This window comes from Babylonia areolata, chromosome 9, assembly GCF_041734735.1.
Source record: "Babylonia areolata isolate BAREFJ2019XMU chromosome 9, ASM4173473v1, whole genome shotgun sequence".
NCBI lineage: Eukaryota > Metazoa > Mollusca > Gastropoda > Neogastropoda > Buccinidae > Babylonia > Babylonia areolata.
In genome coordinates, this window is record NC_134884.1 from 14,604,473 (window position 1) to 14,625,611 (window position 21,139).

General features: G+C 38.1%; 1 protein-coding gene across 3 annotated transcripts; it reads left to right on the forward strand.

Moving 5' to 3' along the window:
- Positions 1–337: 337 nt before the first annotated feature.
- LOC143286082 (uncharacterized) lies at positions 338–14,319 on the forward strand. Of its 3 annotated transcripts, none has more exons than XM_076593654.1 (8): positions 338–456; positions 4,411–4,745; positions 6,092–6,161; positions 6,907–7,163; positions 7,765–7,914; positions 8,655–8,764; positions 9,875–9,916; positions 10,912–14,319. In XM_076593654.1, the coding sequence occupies exons 2-8, from the start codon at positions 4,424–4,426 to the stop codon at positions 11,011–11,013; spliced, it is 1,053 nt and encodes a 350-aa protein (XP_076449769.1). In that variant the 5' UTR covers positions 338–456; positions 4,411–4,423; the 3' UTR covers positions 11,014–14,319. The 3 variants fall into 3 exon arrangements, with proteins under 3 accessions (XP_076449769.1, XP_076449771.1, XP_076449770.1); XM_076593656.1 differs by having other exon boundaries at positions 8,658–8,764; XM_076593655.1 differs by having other exon boundaries at positions 360–462.
- The last annotated feature ends 6,820 nt before the right edge of the window (positions 14,320–21,139 follow it).

Genomic DNA, 21,139 nt, shown 5'->3' on the forward strand with positions numbered 1-21,139 from the left:
TATACACTTAACAAGACCACGGAAAATCATTTTTTGGCGACATTGTTGTCTCTTTTTTTTTTTCCTTCAAGACTTCTTGTGGTGTTGAACTGATGCACGTCCTCTTCTCTTCACCGAACGCAACTATGATAAGATTCTGAAGCATCTTGACCAAATAAAAATTAATGGTTTTACCTATCGAATGATAGGAAAACAGAACAAATCGACATTTAGAAACCTACATTGAACAACAAAACAAAAACGAGTTTTGATAGTATTTTAATGAACCGGTATTTCTGCACAAATAAATAAAATAATACACATCATGGGCCCACAGTCTGCTTTTTGTAAAACCACAAACCGGAAGTTATGTGCGCCATCTTCGTTTGACAACGAGGTTTCGAGGGAAAAGGAAAGCTGACTTAGAAGAACTTACCACGTTCCAAAAACGATTAACTCCCGATTCATGCTGTAAACGTGAGGGTTTGTATGTCTGGTTTGTGCATTGCTAATATTCGACATTGCTTTGAGTGATGTCGCTCTGTTACATGAGAATTAAGACAGTCTTTCTCAAGTTACCACGGTCTGGCTGCGGCACTTGCCATGCTTTCATTTGAAATAAAGTTACACGCTGCATGTTTACAATAAAAATGTGGAATATATGTGGATCATTTATATGCCACACTGGGTTCATGATTTCAGGCAGTTTATTAAGCTATAGCAGTCACTCTTAGCACATGTCCAAAGGCTCAATTTGCAGAAGCTGTTAATCAACTTTTGACTCCATACGGGATGTTGTAAGTACGCGCGCGCGCGCGCGCGTGTTTAATGTAGGTATGTTCATGTACATGTTTATGGATAGTTTTACCGATGGAGGTCAGTTGAAAAAGCAGAATTTTGTTTGATATCAGTATCGGCTCATCTCTGTCGTCCTGCATTTTCATTTTGAGCTGTAAGTTGTTTCCATCCCTCCAGCCTCAGGTCAAACTTGAAACTATCAGTATCACAAGATTGTGATTGTGACCGTGAGTCATAGTGTTTGTACTTTTTTACTTGTTATCGTGTTAAACAATTTGTGTGTCCACCTGTTGTGATTCCAGTCTTGTATCCACGCACACTTCCCAGTTTCCCTTTTTTTCCCCTTTTATCTCACTTCACCCATTAATCAACAAATAGTTGCGTGTATGTATGTGCATGTGCACAACATGTTTCTTTTAATGAAATTTGGGTTGCTCTACATTACTATGTAACATAGTACATTGAGAGAACAATCACTTTTTTTCACGCCTTTTTTCATGCTCCTAAGTGCATTTGTTTTTCTGTCAAAGTGAATTTTTCTAGAGATGCCAGGAACAATCCTGTTGCAGTGGGTTCTTTTACGTGCACTAAGTAGGGAACGAGCGATGACGTCACAAAACTAGGATTGTCAGAGTTATTTGCTTCATTTCGGTCCGCTTCAACAACACTTTAGTTGATTCAACGATCTGACTTGCTCGAACATCTTGTGCTCTTGATCGATTAACAAGTGTAAAATAAAAAAGCAAAGGAAAATATGAAGAATGTTGACAATCTTGATCTTGAGGCAAATATCCATACATCGATAAACTTCGCTTTGTGAATGGCTTCGACCAGTATGATTCAGCTGAGAATGATTGTGTCTGCCAGTGCGTGAGTCACTTCTGCTGTGTATGTGTATGTGCATGTAAGATGATTGGATTTGCAAATGTTGCCTAGTTATACTTTTGGAGTTAAGACATTTGTGTTTTCTCAACTTTTATGTGACATTGTGTATTTGGAAATGTTCTGGGCATGAAGAGATTTTTTTGCAGTAATCCTCCATACTCCAATAGGAGTGAAAGGATAATTAAAACTTGAAACTTTGTGTGTGTGTGTGTGTGTTCTTCGATTTTATGCCTGTTAACTAAGACGGAAAAAGGTATGCGTGCACGCACGTTCTGTTAGTGTGCTGTCAGTATGCCATGGTGTGCTAGTATGCACTGATCTAAACAAAATTTATATCAGTGGCTTGTGAGTGTGTGATTGTTTCTGAGTGGTGTGTCAATGTGTCTAGTGTGTTAGTGTGTGTCACTCTGTGTGAATGATTCACTGTGTGCTTTGTGTGTGTGTTGTGTCATTGTGTGTGTGTGTGTGTGTGTGAGTTAGTGAACATGTTCCACCGTTTGTGAGTGTGTGTTGTGCTAGATAGAGATAGAAGGATTGAAGGGGAGAGAGAGAGTGTGTGTGTGAATTATTGTAGTATTATTATCAATATTATGTTTGTGTGATTTATGTATGAGTTAGGTGGGGAGGCTGGTTTCAAGCTACACACTCACACTATCAAAGCACAAAACACACACACACACTGACACTGCACACACACACACACACATATACATACACAGAGTACAGGGCAAATTTCACATTTCAACTCAGTATCTGATAGGGATAAGATGCTACCCCCCCCCCCCCCCCCCCACACACACACACACACCCACTCCAGGTTTCCATTTACTCTTTTTGTATACATTCTTAAGTGGGCAAGTTTTCATGTATGTTCTGTCTTTTGTATGCATCTGACATTTGCCTCAGGTGAAGGCTGGAATTTTCACTTCAGCACACATTATAGTCCCACTTTTTCTCCAATATTGAATCTACAGTCAGCAAGAAAAGATTCCCAAGCAGAAATTTACTTTTAAAATCCACTTTCCTCTGTTATGTGCTCACAAGTCACTTGTTCACTTTCCCCAGCCTTTGAAATGAATGATGTAAAACCTTTTGGTATTTTACCTACATATCACTGTATGATTGTGTTTGTAATAAGAATCTGTCATGTCTCCTGCATGAAGATTAGATGGTCATTTCATGAAAATTTCAAAGCATTCAATTATTACTGCTACTTGTTACCCAAAGGATTGAACAAATTGATGCCACAGTGATTGTAGACACAGTCTCATTTAAGTTATGATCAGCATCTGGGGACAAGAGGCGCCTCTTCCCTTGTGGCAGAGAAGGCAGTAAAAACTAATACTGTCGGGAAAATCACAAAACTGGAATATTATCAGTAAAATTTCAACTTTTCAATATTTCCTCTCTATTCTTCACTCTTGTTTCTGTTGTTTTCTGTTACTTTCACTCTGCTGTGCCCATGGTGAAGAGATGGTGCCCAGCAGGGTCAGTGATACTTGGAACATATCACAGGCAGGCTTGTTTGAAAACATAAACCTTTTATGTTGACCTTTGCACTTGGAGTTAATCTCTCTCTCTCTCTCTCTCTCTCTCTCTCATGCACACATCAACACATGCATACACACAAACTCAATCACACACACACACTCAGATCCACACTGTTTCTCTCTCACTCTCTTCCTTCCTTCCTTAACCCCTCCCCTCCCCTCCCCCCTTCATTCCCCCATTTTTCAGCTCAGTTCAATCAAATTTTTCATAGTAGAAATGTATGTTTGATTCTGTGAATATATAGATATGCCTGTCACTGTGTGTATTACTTTTCTGTGTGAATCACTGTGTGTGTGTGTGTGTGTGTACACACACATCAATCAGTGTGTGTGTGTGTGCGTGTGTGCGCGCGCGTGCAAGAGTGTGTGCACACATCAGTCAGTGTGTGTGTGTGTGTGTAGTTTCAACAATGAGGAATCGTTAAAAATCGATAGTGGGTCTGGAATCAGTATTGTATACTTGGCAAGTACAGCTGAAAATGCAGCAAGTGAGAGGCATTGCTCAGTATCTTTGTGGAGACGATCATGGTTTAGCACCGCGTCGCATAGTTTCGTTTTCGTTCATTGCGCCTGACCGGCAAAATGGCATCCTATCCCACAGTGCACTACACGTGACGTCAGCTTCTCAAGCCCAATACATGCTAGCTGCACATGAGACCTCTGTTTATCATCAGATCCACATGATAATCAGTGTGTGTGTGTGTGTGTTAAAGGTTCAGGGTGTGTCTTGGACCATGAGGTCTCTGTATGTACCTGAAGGAGTAGGATGAACTACTAAATTTGTAGAACTATTAATAGTATTAGTTAGAAGCCACATTGAGGTAAGTTAAAATACAAAAAATCGAGCTTCTTGGCACAAGATAGAAGTAGAATTTTTCAAATGATCTGAAGCTGTATTAACAGATCATATTAAAGTTTTATATGAAACAGTCTATCTTCCTGCTTGCAATACGAGGTTTGTTCTACAGGTTTTTATTTATTTATTTATTATTATTATTTTTTTTAATACACACACATATACAAAATGTGATGAAGTACATCCATTTGCAAGACAAAATAGATAAGTTCATGACAAGGAATATATCTGAGAAACATTAGATGCACAATGAAATGTGTATATTTAATTATTTGAATCGAGATATCTTTTTGATTGTGTACTTTGCTTTTCAATGGTCTTTTACACTCTTTGTGATGACAGTGTCCGTTCAGACATGATGCGTCGAGGCCCAGCATATGGAGCTCACATGCCTGCACACCGTGGACCGGTGCCACCACCCCCACCTCATTTGAATCAAGTCAGTAATGTCACCAACTCCAATGATTTTGCATCCAAAGATTCCCGCGTTTTTGTCGGCAACCTCAACACTTTTGCCCTGACCAAGGAGGATGTGGACAGAATCTTCTGCCAGTATGGCTTGGTCACGGGTATTTCCATGCACAAAGGCTACGCTTTTGTGCAGTACAGCCACCCTGGAGAGGCCAGGAGGGCAGTGGCGTTTGAGAATGGAAACTCTTATGGAGGCCAGATTCTGGGTAAGTTCAAAGGGATGTTTGAAAGTGTAATGTTGTAAATAGCAGGGATCGCGCTAGACTTTTTCAAAACGCGTGCAGCTTACGCAAAGTCGGCAAAAAAACGCGTAAGTTAGAGTTGGAATTGCGTCAGACCTTTGACACTAAATCAAAGGTTTACTCACCTATTTTCGCCGCTCACGTCGGCGCTGAAATTCACCGCAAGCCCTGACAATCAGTTCGTTGCACTGGCTCAATGCTGGACGTTCCATTGCAATGCGCAACAGTGTGTCCACATGCGCATCTGTCAGTCTTGATCAGTCAGCAGTTTTGATCATATTTTGCAAGCTGAAACCTCTCACAAGGAACAGAGCTGACAGGGACTGTCAATGCAATGTTCGCCAGCACAGCAAAATCAGGATATGTTGCGTCATAATCCATGATGACGACTTTGCAGGCTTTCTCGAAACTGGTCACGCCCTGTAATGACGCCACTCTGTTCCAAAACTCGTCAGCTAAGCAGTGTTGTGTGCGCGCGTACTCTGTTAATTGGCTGTAGCTGTTAAGAGTCACGTAGGCATCTCGCAGAGCTCCGCGTGCACAGACACTTTGTCTTGTACCGTCTGATTCAGTATCGCAAACCTAGCTGCCAAGTCAGTCCTAAAGTTGCATTGATACGGCTTGGAGTAAAAGTTGTTTTGCGTAAGTGTTACGCGTGAGCGCTGTGAAAATGAGTCAGCGAAAATGAAAATGCGTCAAATACGCGAAAAACATGCGTTAACGCGATCCCTGAAATAGGTGTTGAAGAACATGTTAGCTTTGTCAGAAGTTCGTTAAGGAACACTCTGGATGCTTGGTATTTTTCTGTAATTCTTCAAACATAGATTGGATGTGGATTATGAGTGAATGGACAAACTTGATTCACAGAGGGTGGGAAAAACATTTCTACACGTTGTATGTTAACAGCACCATCCCCAAACAAACAGGGATAGCAATAACAAATCAAATCCCAGCACGCACATACACACACATGTGCGGACACACACACACACAATTCAACTGACTTAGAAGGTTTATGAAAAAAAGGAATCTTTCTGTATTTTTTATATGTGCACATTTGAATGGGGTGAAACATGAAGTTGCAGTTTTGAGCGCATATGTGTAAATCCCACCCTTTAAAGCTAGCAGACTTTAGAACAGACTCTAACCGGATGGTATCAAGTATGACAAAACCATTCAGCTATTGCTTTCATGTGACCCTATTTTAAAAAGACAAGGGTTTTTTTTTTTTCTCCAAGTTACTAATCAGGTGGAGAAAAACTAAGAACATTAAAGCATACAGCCTGAAGTTCTTTTTTCTCACTCCACAGATTTGAACATTGTCTCAGAACCAAAGAAAGCGGCAATAAAACGGAACAGCGGACCAGGGATGACCGACAGGTAAAGAAAAGACAGCTTGTGTAAACATTTCTTCCAAGCAGGTAACATGATATAATGATATATATCATAAATTCATTTCATTGAAAAAACAATTCATTTGCTGCTCCATTGCCGGAGTCCCACTCCTGTTTGTCTCCCATACACAGCCACATCCTGGCTTAACAGCTGCATTCCCAATGCCAGCAGTCCATATAGTGTTATCTGTGTTAAAATTGCCTTGAAGTCACATGCGCTAGGAGACTTTGCACTGCTGTGACTGTTTTGATTTAACGTACGCGAGGTGACGTCTGATTAGCTCCCTGCTGATGACAACACTCTTTGCCATGCAGCTACACTGAGCAAACATCCACCCTTGACTTCAGTGAAGTTTCAGCAGTGTTCGTCAAAAGCAGCCGGTTGTCGTTCCGTCTTTTTCTTTTCAGTAGCCAGTGTGTGAAAGCAACAGGGAGATGGACTGCCTGAAGGAGAGAAGAAAAAGTGAAAAAGTTTTGTGAGGAATACACTGAAAAGTATCCATGTGTTTGTTTATATGGGCTTGAGACATGTTGCAGTTCCACAAGATGATACTTTGAAGTTTGGAATTCTTACAGTCCACACAACTCATTGTGTGACAATTTATTCTTTTACACATGATGCCAGCGGGCTTTAAAAAAAAAAAAAAAGATTTAAGTATTGTGGCTCACTATGAACACTTGTTTTTGTCATAGTTCCCATGAATAACTTGGGTGTTTCCATATGCTGACAGGAGGCCTCCACCACAGAGCAGCCCCTCCCACCCCCAGGCGGCGAAGCGGCCACGGCAGGAAACCAACCCCTCCATGCAGCGCAGCAACTTGGTCACGCTGTCTAACAGCTCGGTGAAAAGCCCAGTCGTATCTCGCCCCCGCCCTACCATCACCCCCAGCACTTCTGCCACTAGGGCGGCCGCGGCGGCCGTGAAACGAGCGGCGACAACAGTCACCAAAGCAGCCAGTGTCAGTCAGCAGTCGTCAGTGTCCACTGGTTGGTTGAATTTTTTTTTTCAATGCAGTTTGAAAGACTGCTGGTTTTCAGTTTGCTTTTTAATTTATTACTTCTTTTTTTTCAAAGAAATTACTTGGCAATGCTTTTCTTTTATTTAGATTTTTGTGTAGTTTATAGAGGTATCCTGTTATATTTCATTCAGTGAGACTGGAATTTTCTTCTTTTTTTCACAAAAGAAATGGATTTCATACCTTTTTTTTTCTTATAAGCGAAACCAAAGCCAAACGTTTGGTCACCAAATCCTCCATGATATTCTGGCATCTGATTCTGTGGTCTTTAGATATTTACCAGACAAGTCTTTTCAGTTCAGTAACTGGGATTTTAAGTTCACATTTTATGCAGACATTTCTCATAATTAACATTTATGGGCATTGACCATGTTCCACAGTTTGATTTATGGACATTTTTATTTGACATTTTCAGTTTTTGTTGACAGTTCTCATACTTTACATATTCAGTTTCTGTTGACAGTTCTCACACTTCACATATTCCATAAATGTTCTTCTTTCAAGGAAGCCAAAATGAAGAACTGTTTGTGGCTCGACAGCAGCCACTTTGATATGATTTCTGTTTCTGCCAGGTCCGACAATGGCGCCTGGGAAGGACGTGCTGATCTGCGGGGTGTGCAAGATGCAGTTCACCAGTCTCCACAGCCTGGCCCAGCACAAGAAGATCCCGTGCCGGCTGCGAACCTCCTGCCAGTGTCAGACCAACCCTCCCAAACCTCCAGGTCAGTTGTCTTCTGCGTTGAGGGGTCTTACCTAGGCACCTAAATTTTTGTTGTTGTAGCAAATATTCTTTTCAGCTATAAAACAACAAAACTCACATATAAATCTATTTACATTTCAGTCCATGCACCTGTTCTCACATCCATCCATCCATACATAGATATATACATATCTAAACACACACACACACACACACACACACACACTCACTCACTCACTCATAGACAAACATTACATTATATACATGCATTACAGGGTACCTCCAAAAATGCACTAATTAATCTGGTACAGAGCCACAGTGCAGTCTTGATGTGCATTTGTAACAATTGAAAATTACTCAAAATTGAGCGGCTTGAATAAAAAGGTGTGTGGATAAGTTTAAATACCTTTTTGATTATGAAGTAAACAGAGCTTTTCTGATTAATCATGAACAGTGATAGTTCTGTGTGGATAACTGGCATTGGGATTGTGGCTAAACCTGCTTGGGTGCAGCTGTGTATCATGATCAATGTGGATGTGGTAATGCCATTAAAATGGCTTAGAAAACAGCAGCAAGATTTATGTCATGCACAAGGACTTTCAGATATAACCCTACTACTATGTACAGTCTTCATAATGCTGATTTATACTGTATTTGTATATTTGTGTGTGTTAAAGTTAGAGATTTATGCTGCATTTGTTTGTATGTGTGCCAAAGTAGGAGTGTATGTGTGTTGTAACCCTGTAAGTTTTGACATTGCAGCAGAAGAGAAAGAGCTGGACTGTGCGACGTGTGATGCTCGGTTTGACAGTGCTTGGGCGCTGTGTCAGCATTGCCACAAGGAACACAACATGAAAATATTCAAAACTGCGGTAAGAATAGATCTGACTGAAGCACCTCAGGAGGAAGAAGAAGGAAAAAAATATAATTGTTTTGCTTAATTGATTTCTTAACATGATTGACTTATATTGCCAGTCTTGACTACTGCTTTTGTTTTTGGCTGTTGTTGTAGACAATGGACAAAGGTAGGACTTCAACATGCAAGAGTGTCAGGGGAAAATTACTCTGAGTTTCTTCTGGATGCAGTGTTTGAAAATTATTTGGAAATTATGGCAAAGAGAACATTTTACACCACTCAGCCTGTGGCATTGACTGCTGCTGCCAAAATTGTTTTGTCCAGAATCAGCATCTCAGCAGATTTTGCTTGGTCAGATGTGTGTTGAATATTTGTGACTGCGATTGTTTAATGACTATTGTTTAATGACTACCTTCGATTGGCCCTGGAGACTTGCCTGGCATGCTTCACTGAAATTATCCATCGCAAGATAAGCTTAACGTTCCTGTGATTTCAATATGTAGAATTCAAGTCTTGGGGGATACAATCATTCAAGTTATGAAGTTTGATGGGTTTATGTTATCATGGAACCATTATCCTTTATCGTGACAGAATTCTGTTTTATTATGAGGACAAAAATGCTTTAAAGGACAAAGTGTCATCATGTTGAAGATATGTTGCACACATTTTCTGGACTTTGTAAAGGACTTTCTTCAGAAGTATGTCCCACATCCATTGATCACATATACTGATATAGGATTTGATAGTGGTTGTCCTTGCTGGAAAGAGCTTTTTTTTTACAGGGTTTTTAAGAGCTCCAAACTACAATATGATAATGAACTATTTTAATATGGAGACACATTTCATGCTGGACTGTCACAAATTTGAAATTGTAGCTCTGTGGATATGAATACACTTCTTTTGTTTATTTTTCTTCAGTGCTGGCATTCATGTTTTTCCATTATTACCCAGTGATGTTATTTTTGATAATTATTAGTTTCACTTTTTGCTCACATTCTGTTCCAGTTCATCCAGGGTTTTTATTAAGTATTTTAACTGTGGTATATTCAGATTATCTTAAAGAGTTCTAGCATTCAAAAAGTATATTGCTGTGGTAAATTCCACATTGCTTTTTGTGATTTTGCAGGATGGTGATTCAAGTAGTACCAATGCTTCAGGAGGATCTAAGGTAGGTGGTAATTATTGTCGTCATTACTTGGAATGAAAGTAGGTATGTTATGTTTCTGGTTGCTGTGTTGTGATTTTATTTTGATGCGTTTCACAGTGTTTGATCCTTGATCCTTGGCGTCTGTAATTAAAACCATCAGGTCAGCATGTGGTTGAAACAGATCAGGTAAACACAAAACGATTTGATGACTTGTTCAAGTAGATGTGCATGCCAACAGTCTGAAGGCAAATGATGGATTGTGGCTGATTTCAAGGGTGATAAGTGTTGGTGCTGTTCGAATGAAAAACGTACCAGAGTCTGTCAGAATCTGGAAAAGAGATGGACTGTCTGTTGAGTGTTCAGTCATAAATGTGTGTTGTGTGTTTATTTGTTTTTGGAATTTATTAAAAGTAGATTTTGTTCTTTTTCTTCATTCATTTATTAGTGGATTTTACACACAGGTTTTTCTACTTTTTTGTGAATGATTATTTACTGATAATAGTTGTCCTTATGGTTTTACTGGAGACGAGGCAGATAAATCCAGTTACTTATGAAAATGTTAAAAATGGTACTGTGAGTTTTGGTTGATTTGTGTTGAAGGCCTGGCAACTAAGACTATAATTATAAAATACTGGAATTATTGTTGAAACCTTTTATTTTACCAAGATACCAGAAAGGTGACACAGTCAAAATCATGTTACTGATGGGTCATATTTTGCTGCTGTACTTATTTTTGTTATACGGCAAAAACAGCCGGTCATTTTGTGTCTTATTCAAGGATTTTGCCATCCCCACTGCCCCGTTTTTGTTTTGAGTTTTCTTTTTTTTTGTTTTTGTAACTGATTTTTACAAAGATTTTTTGCTAGGAGGCCAGTAATTAAAGAAAATGATTTTTTTTTTTTTTTTTTTTTTTTTTGGCGTAACTTTTGATTTTTGCTATAAAAGTAATGTAAAGCACACAGTAGGAAAACATTTTTGTTGCGGATGTAGCAGTTGCATATGTTGCACACTTCCAGGCTGGTACGGAGGCGAGTGGGGAGGAGAAAAATGGCCAGGAGTCGTCCAGTGCTGGTGCTAAGAAGGTGAAGACGGAGAACACGACAGCTGGCAAAAAGTGAAGACGTTTTGGGGGACATATCATGAACTGAGTTTCTGGTCCTTTTTTTTGTTTGTTTGTGAGATATTTTGTGACTTTTTGTGCGTCCAGAAAATACAAACTTTATGAATTCTCTATTGAGAAAATTGGAAAACGGAACGCAGCAGGAGGGAATGGATTAATGTTGATTGTTGTAAAATGTTTGTTTATGTCTCAGAAAATTATCTGTTAAATTCCCTAACTAAACATTCAACAAGGGATTGTATGACGTAGGTTTGTTCTGTCAGTTTTTGCAGTGTAAGTTTCAATCCTCTTTTTGAAGATGAGGGAAGGCTTAGGATTATGCATAAATATTATGTCCCTGACTCATTGAAAATGAACCGGACTCATTTCATGTTAATCAAGCAGGTCCATGGGACATTCAGAACATTTCTAGAATTGACACACAAAAAGTGACGATCCTGTATCTGACACTAGGATCATTGGCGCCGAAATGCAGTTGGTTCCCATTTCCTTTTTTGGCCCAGAAACTTAATTGGCTGAAATGGTATGCCTGCGTATGCTGTTAAGGGGATTTGGTGAGAATGTGCAGCGTCAGAGTGACCCTTTGAAAGTAGTCTTGGACCATTTGAAATAATGGTTGGAGTCCCTGGAGCCAACAGTTTTTTTTATATTAAAAAACAAATCTTAATCAGAAGCCCAGGTTTGGGGATGGAGAGGTTAGTTCTCAGAGTGGATTAGCGAAACTTTGTGTGTGTTCTTGTGAGATATCCGACATTGTCTAACGAAGAAAGGGGACAGTGGGGGTAAATGATTAATTTGATGAAGATGATTTGTCTTTTTTTTTGGTTTTTGTTTGATGGTTTGAAATGTTGTTCATCAAAAAAAAAGTGCCCTGATGGCTGAGGTGTTTTTTTTTTCTCTTCTTCAGTCTCTTGTCTCTTTGAACCATTCAGCATTTTGGCATGTGAACATTTTGTCATCTAAAATTAAAGGAAATTTTCTGACCCACCTCTTCAGCAATTTGTCATCAAATAGAAGATTTTGAAAGATATAGTCTGTTGCTTAGGGTGTTTTCAAACATATATTTGACTCATTTGTGTTTTTGTTTAAAAGTTGCAGCCATTTTTTCTTATTCCTGAGAATCTGGTCAATTTGTTGGTATCTTTTATTAGGGTATTGGATTAAGCAAACATCCTTTTTTTTTTCATCCAGCCCTCAAAAACAAAAATAGAAAGAAAAATAAAACATTTTGAAAAGAGGGAGAGCTTGAAATATATATATTTTTACAGATAAAAAGTGTAATAATAAAGAATTGGGAAGCATCAGTAAGATGTCCCAGATTAAAAGCTGGGTTTGTTTTATCTTTCAGGATTACACTATTTCTTGTTGAAAAATGTCAGTATGGCCTGTTGGCAATTTTAGATTATCGTTTGTTGTTTATGGGATGGATACATCTTTTCATATGAGTGGGGGAGGGGGGGGGGGGGGGGGAATGTAGCTGCACATGGCTTCAGAAGTGTTTTTTGGTGGTTTTTTTTGTTGCCTGAATCTTTCAGCAGCATACACCGCCATACTGAGTTCTTTCTGTTGCTGTCCTAGTATCGGCTGTCCACAGGGATCAGTCAGTGTTAGGTCACAAGGTGGCGACACATGCAAGAATGGAGAAGACCCTGTACTGCTGCTGAGTCACTTTGGTGGTGTGCAGTAGGACTTTGTGGTGTGCGGTAGGACACCACCTGCTACGCCCCATACTGACAACAGTAATTGCTTTGTTGTGGAGCAAGACTGAGTGGGCATCCCCAGAGTGGAGACCGCCACCATGTACCTCCAATAACAGTTCCCAATGAATCTGTTGACAGCAAAGACTTTGACAGGACTCATACCAAGCATAGAAGTTTTGGGTGCTAGAAACAGATCACCATGGGAGCAGGGCTTGAAATCCATAGAATTTGGAACAATTTAAAAAAACTTTATCAGTGATGAAGGATGCTGCTGCTGCTGCTTTCGGGGTCCATTTAGGTTTGGGAAAAAGTGACAAGGCTATACTTTGCGCCTTCTTTCATATTTCCAGCGTCAACCAGGTCAGAGAGATACAGGCATTTGCAGTGTTGGTCAGGAAATGTGAATGACACACCCAAAGACGCAAATGGAAGTGTATGATAATCATCTGTGTGGTCCCAGTCTTCCCGTTTAAGCCCATAGCACACTCAGCTCTGGTTAGAAGTTGGCCACGGGTGAAAAACCCCACTCAGTTGGGAATTGAATCCCTGTCGTCCAATGACACAAACCGCTTCGTCAGATTGGCTGGTATGACATGATTAAATGAATGAGGGGAATATATTCGAATACACAGGATAAGTATGTATCCAGAGAAAAACGGATGACATATATTCATATTATCCAGATTATCCAGATTGGTATCCAGTGTTCACTCTGTGAAGTTCCAACAATATGCTGGCTTTTCCTACCATTCCTGGCAGCACAAAAAGACTTTGCAGTTGAGTGAAATGAAATAGTAACACTTACATACATGTTGAGTTTTTGGAGTGCTGTTATATTCAGACAAATGATGAAAAATGTTATTTCCTTTAAAAAGAAAAAAAGAGAACAGTTTGCATTTAAAACTGTTCTTATCTGTATGTTTGAAGTTTTATTTGTGTTTTGGAATGTGGAAAGTCTGTACAGTGATGAGAGTAAGTATGTTGTGACAGCTCTGTTGGTGATTGTTGACAAATACAGATGTTTTGGTCTGAGAATATGTCCAGTGTTAGTTTGATTTAAAAAAAGAAAAGAAAAAAGATAGTTATTTTGTTCTTTCACTCTTTTTCCACTTGCATTTTTGAGTATTCAACATTGTTTGTTTTGAGCATTTTTGAATTATCTCTGTACATAGTCATTGAAGGGGAGAATAACTGTAATGAGTATTTACTGTAGTATTTAGACATAGTCATTGAACACATAATTCTGTCTGGATCATTCGGGTTCTAGAATATACAATCACAGTTGGAATGTATATTTCAACTTTTAACACAATAGCAGTATTTACTTTTCCCCAACATAACCAGCAGCAATCTGAAGAATAAGATGTTATTGTTGCCTCTGATTTATTTGTTTGATTTTTTGGTCTTTGACTGATAATAGTAATGTTTGCTTGAGTCATTCAAGGTTTATTTGGTCAAGTGCAGTTATTGATACAATGTTGAATTTTAAGAAAAGTTGGAATACATTTTTTTTAATTGGACTGAATGTCAACTGCCGTTGGATTCCATGTTGAATATTTTATTGGGGGTTGATTCATTTTTTAATAAACTCAGTTCATGATGAATTTTGTCTCAAAGGACTTTTTTGTTTTTGTTATGTATTGTACTTGTTGATGGTGACAGCTCTGTCATGTGATATTTTTCATAAGCTTTAAAAAATTCCTTATTTTTCTTTTTTCACATATACTATGGTGATGTTTTTTTTCTCTTTTTTTTTTCATAAGCATTTTATATATATATATATATATTTTGTTTGTTTGTTTTGATGCTCCATTCCAGTCACATATTCAGTGGAACACATGTATACAACACTTTTGATCACTCACTGAGATTGAAAGAAAGTTTCTGCTAAACAGTACAGTTTGACAACGAAAATTGATACATTAATCTTGTATGTATTTGTCCGTCATGAAAGGTTTCTTCTTTGTTTTTGTTATTCTTGAAAGAAGAAAATAGGTGCTTTAAGAGGATGGTGCAATATTTTGTGATAGGCTTTGAAAAAATTTTGTGTAAAAGTGTTGAAAACGTGATTGTGTATGTGTTGATAAACGAATGAAGATTTCAACACCTATTTATTGGCAAATTCAACTCAAAGCAGTTTAACACAGGTGGTTATTTTTTTTAATTGAAAAAAAAAAAAAATTTAAATGATTTGCCGTTTTTTCCTGATAACATATTTTGAATACATTTTATAACCAAATACATCTGACATTCTGAATACTTTTCAAAGATATCTAAAATCAAGAGATGTTATTTTCTTGACATTTGTGTTTACTTAGGAAGCTGTAGCATATGCTTCCTCAGTTTTGATTGTACTTCGATGTAAACAAAAAACCAAAACAAACAAACAACAGCAACAACAACCAAAAAACACACAAAAAAAACAAAAAAAACCCCCAGACGAAATCAAGTTATTCCCTTGCCAGTTGTGTTTGAAGAGTAATTTAAACACACTTCAGAAAAAAAAAAAATCTAGTTATGTTTGTTTTTTTTGTTGTTTTTTTTTGGACATCTTGAAAAGGCAGTTAATTGAATTATTAAGGCAGCAAGCCTCTTAATATTTCCTTCGCCTTTGATTGTACATAAGTAAAACAATTTTTTTTAAAAGAGAAACTTTTCCCTTCACCAAGCCATTATGTTTGAGGGAAAAAACACACCAGAAGGTGGTACAGTATGTTACACAGTATTTACGTTTTTTTCATCATCATCTAATTACCTTGCTTCTTTGCATACTCCACTATTCAAGTATTTCTGTTTAAATCTCTCCAACATTTTTTTCCCAATGGGAACACACAACCCTTGCATTCGCAATGTACATTTTATTTTTTCATGTAGATACCTGGCGACATTGACCATGGCGCGTCTAATTTAAACATTGATCCTGGCGACAAGTCATACTGTGGGAAAAATCAGAATGAACAGTTTTTGTTTTTAAAAAGTAAAAAGAACAAATTCAATTCAACAGCCAATGAGAAGAAATGTGCAGCATTTATTTACATATTTTAGACATCAGTTCTATAAGAACTTTAAACAGGAAGCACAAATTAACAAATGTACTGTCAGTTTAACATTTGACGAAAAGAAATGTGTTGCATTATTTCCTTTAATTATTTTAAATCTATTCCTATTAGCTTGTAGATAAATAATGGGGGAGAGAGGGCAAGAGAGAGAGGTAATATTCATTAGAATATGAAGCAGACATAACAGGGTCGTCAGCCTCTGCCAAATCATCTCTTCTTGCTCAATCAACAACAGAAATACTAACGTCCTGCAACAAAATCAGATTCAAAGCAAATAGCATTATTCTCTGCAGTCAGAGCATTACCTGTTGTTAGAAGCAGTTTAATGTATGCTTTTTTGGAGGGTCAGATGATGCACACAACCCACAATAAAAGGTTGCTGATCTTTCTGATGAGATGATAAACATGATCATGATAAAAGTCCCATTTGCAGCATGCTGATGCATTTGTATACTCAAAAAGAACTTGTGGCACTAAGGGTTATCACTTGTATTTGATTCTGCCCCAAGGCATTTTCTTTGAAGATACAGACATATGAGGGGGAAAAAAAAGTTGGCGCTGCAGTAAGTTGACAATCTTTACCTGGAGAGCAACCCGAATTCCATCTGGAGAAATCTGTTGTGATAAGCAAGTGATGCAACGAAAACAAGAATGATAACATAACAACACACAAAAATGACTGTGATATACACATGACCTATAAATGATTGCATAGCTCCAGGAATTAATGGGTAGCTGTGAAAAAGTGAAATTTTGGTGTTTGAATGGTTTCAAATCCGTAGCAAAACCGTCAACACCCCGCACTTCTTGAACTTACCTTCGACTTTCCTCCCTTTTCCCACTTCCCCCTTTTCTTTTTTTTCTTTTTTTTTAATATGCTTTGATAAATAATGTGAAAAAGCCCTGCCCCCTCCATCCCTCAATCCCATCTCGTCATTCAAGCCCCTCCACCCCCACCCACCCCCTGCCCCCACTCCAAATTTTTTTTATGCTGGATTGTAGTCACATGTTTTGTGGAACACGGACAAAAACAACACTCATGGTAACTCACTCCAGATTATAAGAGATGGTTTCTGCTAAACAGTACAATTTGACAAAGAAATTTGGAGTAAAAGGTCATCTGATTCCTGTTTCTAGTGTCAGTCCATTTTGAAGTCAGTGTGTGGTAATGGAAACAAAGTGATGTCTTTTGAGCTACTCTGACATTGAGTTTTAAAAGATATATTTTTTTTAATCATGCTTTGATTAACCCCTTGAATGCTGAACCTCAGTGAAATAAGGTATTGTGACATCATTACTGCATTTCTTACTTTTTGTGTACTTTTTAACATCACAAAACACACACACACACACACACACACACACACACATTGTCTCTCTCTTTCTCTGTCTCTCTCTCTCACACACACAAACAATAGCAAACAAAAAAAAGAAAAAAACACCAATAACAAAAAGCAACAACAACAACACACACACACACACAAACACGCATACACACACACACACACACACACACACACACACAAAATGGTACTCTTTTTTTTTCCCAATTTTGAAGTTCTATGTTATCAGTTTTTGCTCATTTGTGGAGTTAAGAGATCAGTGCTGGACTCTTCCTGTCACTCATCACATCAACAGCTACAGAAAAGAAATCAAAAGCAACATACACACAAATTAATGGTAGCATTGCTTCATTAGAAAAAAAAAAGAATCAGTCTGTAAGTGTTCTTTTCCATTGTCCATTACATACACCGTTTCGTTTTGGTTTTGGTTTTTCTCAGAGTTTTTTTTGTTGTTGTTGTTGTTTTGTTTTTATTTTGTGGGTACTTTTGCTCAGGTTGTATCAATCACAGGAAAAAACAACAGCAAACCCACTCAAACTTGAACAACCCTCACTTCCTGAACACACATACACTCAAATGGTATAATTCCACTTTCCAATTTTTTCTTTCTTTCTTTGCCTCAGTGCTATGCAACTATCCTTACAGCAGAAAACATCTCATTGACTGCTGGGATCTGCATGATATCAGACGCAAATATCATATAGCTCCATGAAGGTATGGTTCCAGGATGACCACGTGGACAATTTTTTTTTTTTTTTTTTTTTTTTTTTTTTTAAAATTTCCTGAAGGAAATCAGTGTGAATTTTACATGGACTGTAACAGACATGGGTGAATTGGTCTTTTTATGTTACTTTTGGTATTTTAAACTTGATTAAAATTTTACTTGGGCTGAGCGAGACATGGGTGAAGTGGTCTTTTTAATGTTGTTTTGATTGACGTTTTAACACAGTTTTGGGTTCTTCAAAACTGGATTTAAGGACGGACAGCTCTGAAATGGTCCTGTTGGGCTATAAACCACAATGTGAATTTGAGGTTGTCCGTGTTATTGTTCTTAACATGAAACTGAAGTTGTTTCTCCTGCTTACAGTTTTCTGCAGACATTTTGGACTTTGATCATATCAAACAGCAAAGTATGAGACAAAAAGCATGGATGATTTATTTGCACTTTTGAAAGTTTTTTGTTGTTTGTTTGGTTAGTTTTTGTTGTTGTTGTTGTTATTGTTTTTGGCCTTTGTTTTGACAAAAGCGTTTACAGATTGATTGTAGATTTGAAAGAAAAGTTCTCGAGATGACAATATCGTCCAAACAAAATTTTCAGAGATATTTACTGTTTGCTCTAAGACCCTACAGATTCTAAAGAGGATATGATCCTGATAATTACTATCCTTTTTTGTTGTTGTTTGAAAGTGATTTCTGTCAAATCTGTGGTGATGGATGGGGGAAAAAATCTCACCATCCAGTGCCTAAATCAGCACAGCAGTAAAACTGTTTATAGGACTGCCTCTACCTGAGAGTGCATGGTTTTATTGGCATTTGAGGACATGATGAAGTCATTGATTATCCTTCCATGATTGCCCTTAATGATTTTTCATTTTTATCAATAACTTAAATAAGGTATTTCATATACAGTGTACTAACCCAAAGTAGATAACTGGATCAGTAAAACTTACATTACGTGACATGACCCAGACTTAAATCTCCAGATTTATTCTTGTGACTGCACTAACTTTGGAATGAAAAATTGTTGCCATATAAAAGGGCACAGGTGAAAGAAGGAAAAAAAAAGCTAACTGGAAAAACACATGCATGTGCTCAAGTGCGTAATTACGCACACTCTTCAAGGACAAATACATTTGCTGAAAACATGACAAGAACTTTTCCAACTGTAGAAACAGACATCTTCTCCCTCTCTGTGAAGAGTCATTGGGGTGCTGTGCTGAAGAACTGTTCACCTGATTCTTCCAGCTCTGACAGTTGTGTGTCAAAACCTGGGTCTCTGCAGATATATATCCTGTCCACTTTGCAATGTTTTGCAATGTTGTAAGTTTATCTTTTTTTAAATTTTTTTATCCCTTCCCATTTCCTTCCCTCAGCAGTTTCCTGGGGGCTTTTTGTTTTGTTTTGTTTTGTTTTGTTGCAAGGGCATTTGATCTTGTTATTGGCCATAGTCATATAACCACAGGAATGCAGATGTTATTGATGTGTGTAGTTGGAGTTAGCACATTAACTGTGCTGTCATATATTTGACTTACTTCGAGGGGCATGGGAGTTCCTCAGTGTGTGGCAAGCAATAAACCAGTAACTCCCAAACAAGTCCATACTTAAAAGATATACATTCAACATTAATTGAAAATTTATTCTGTTTAGATTCCCCCCCTCCACACCCCCTCCCTTTCTGAACTGAAAATATAATCTTGGTCCCCCATCTCGTCCCCTTCTTTTTCATCAAAACAAATTAAGAAATTACATCACTTTGTAGAGGTGTCGTTTTATTTTGTTTGTTTGTATTTTTCAAGGAATAAGACATCTGTTGCATTATGCTGTTTAAACTACCCTTTCTGGACAGTATGACTCCCACTGTGGCTTTCAGAATTGTTTGGGTCAATTTGTTCACTTTTTTTGTTGTTGTTGACAAAACCATATTTCAGTACAGAAAATGAGTGTTGGTGTCAAAAATGTCTCTGTTGTGAGCTTTGAAAAGTACAAAAACTTTTGAATTTCTGAATGGCAGTGCTGCTGTCTCTCTGTTTGTATTGTTTCTCCCCCCCCCCCCCCCAATCTGTATTTGTTATATGACATAAATGATTTATTTATTGTAAACAGGCTGGTGCCTACTACTCTACATAAACGGCCTTACCAGCTCTTCTCCTTCTTGAAGATGCAAATATTTATACTTTTTTCCCCCCAGAATGCATGTGAGTGCTTTATTTTTGTTCTCTCTCTCTCTCGCATGTTTGTGGATCCCAGTTTACCTTTTTGCTGTGAGGTCCTCTTCATGGTGAAGTGCACATTCTGCATCTGTGAACTGCAGGGAGCTTCTTTCACCGGAGGAGTCACCTTTTTTGTGGAATTTTCAACAGGTGTGCACCATTTTCTCTGAACACTGGTCAGTATTCACAGCAAATCTTCCACTGTCGAAAATAGAGACTATGCCAGGTAGGTGTAAGTTGTGAGTTAAGTTATTATGTAATCTCCATTCTGACTTTTTTCATGTAGAAACAATTTTTTTTTGCTTTTTGATTTTTTTTTAAAAGATGGGTTTATTTGTTCATTGTTTTTCTTTTTTCATGAAAAGCATGATCATGTTCATGTGCTTTATAAACTGGATGTTGTGAGTTGACACAAGATTTTACAGCGTGTGTGTGTGTGTGCGTGTCTGTGTGTGTGTATGCGTATATACCAGTTTTTATAAAAGAGGTTACAACAGTTTTACTTATGCTCTTAGATCCCTGTGCTTGGCTGCTGATTCTGGGGTGCTTATTTCCTTGAAGATAAAGATTTAAATCTGCAAGGTCAATGCTCTTTCTCCTGTCTTGGCCCAGTAGTATGGAACAAGCTGCTCTCCACAGTCTGTCAAGGATTCTCCAGTTTAGTTGATGAAAAAATCTCTCAGAACACATATTGACTGATGTGCTGCTTGAACTTCTGCTGGTTGTATGTGTGCGTGTGCAGGTGGGTGTATTTGTGTGTGCTCATGCTTTTTTATGTATGGTGTACTTGATGCATGTATTTTTATTGTAAATGCCATGAGCTTCTTGCCTGGGAGGTGTGAGTGTCAGTCTGCATCATCATTATTATGAAGCTCTAGTTTTTATGTAATGGTCCTTCTTCTGCGTTCGTGGGCTGCAACTCCCATGTTCACTCTAATGTATACGAGTGAGCTGTTATGTGTATGACCGTTTTTACCCTGCCATGTAGGCAGCCATACTCCGCTTTTTGGGGTGTTCTTGTTTCCATAACCCACCGAACGCTGACATGGATTACGGGATCTTTAACGTGCGTTTTTGATCTTCTGCTTGGGT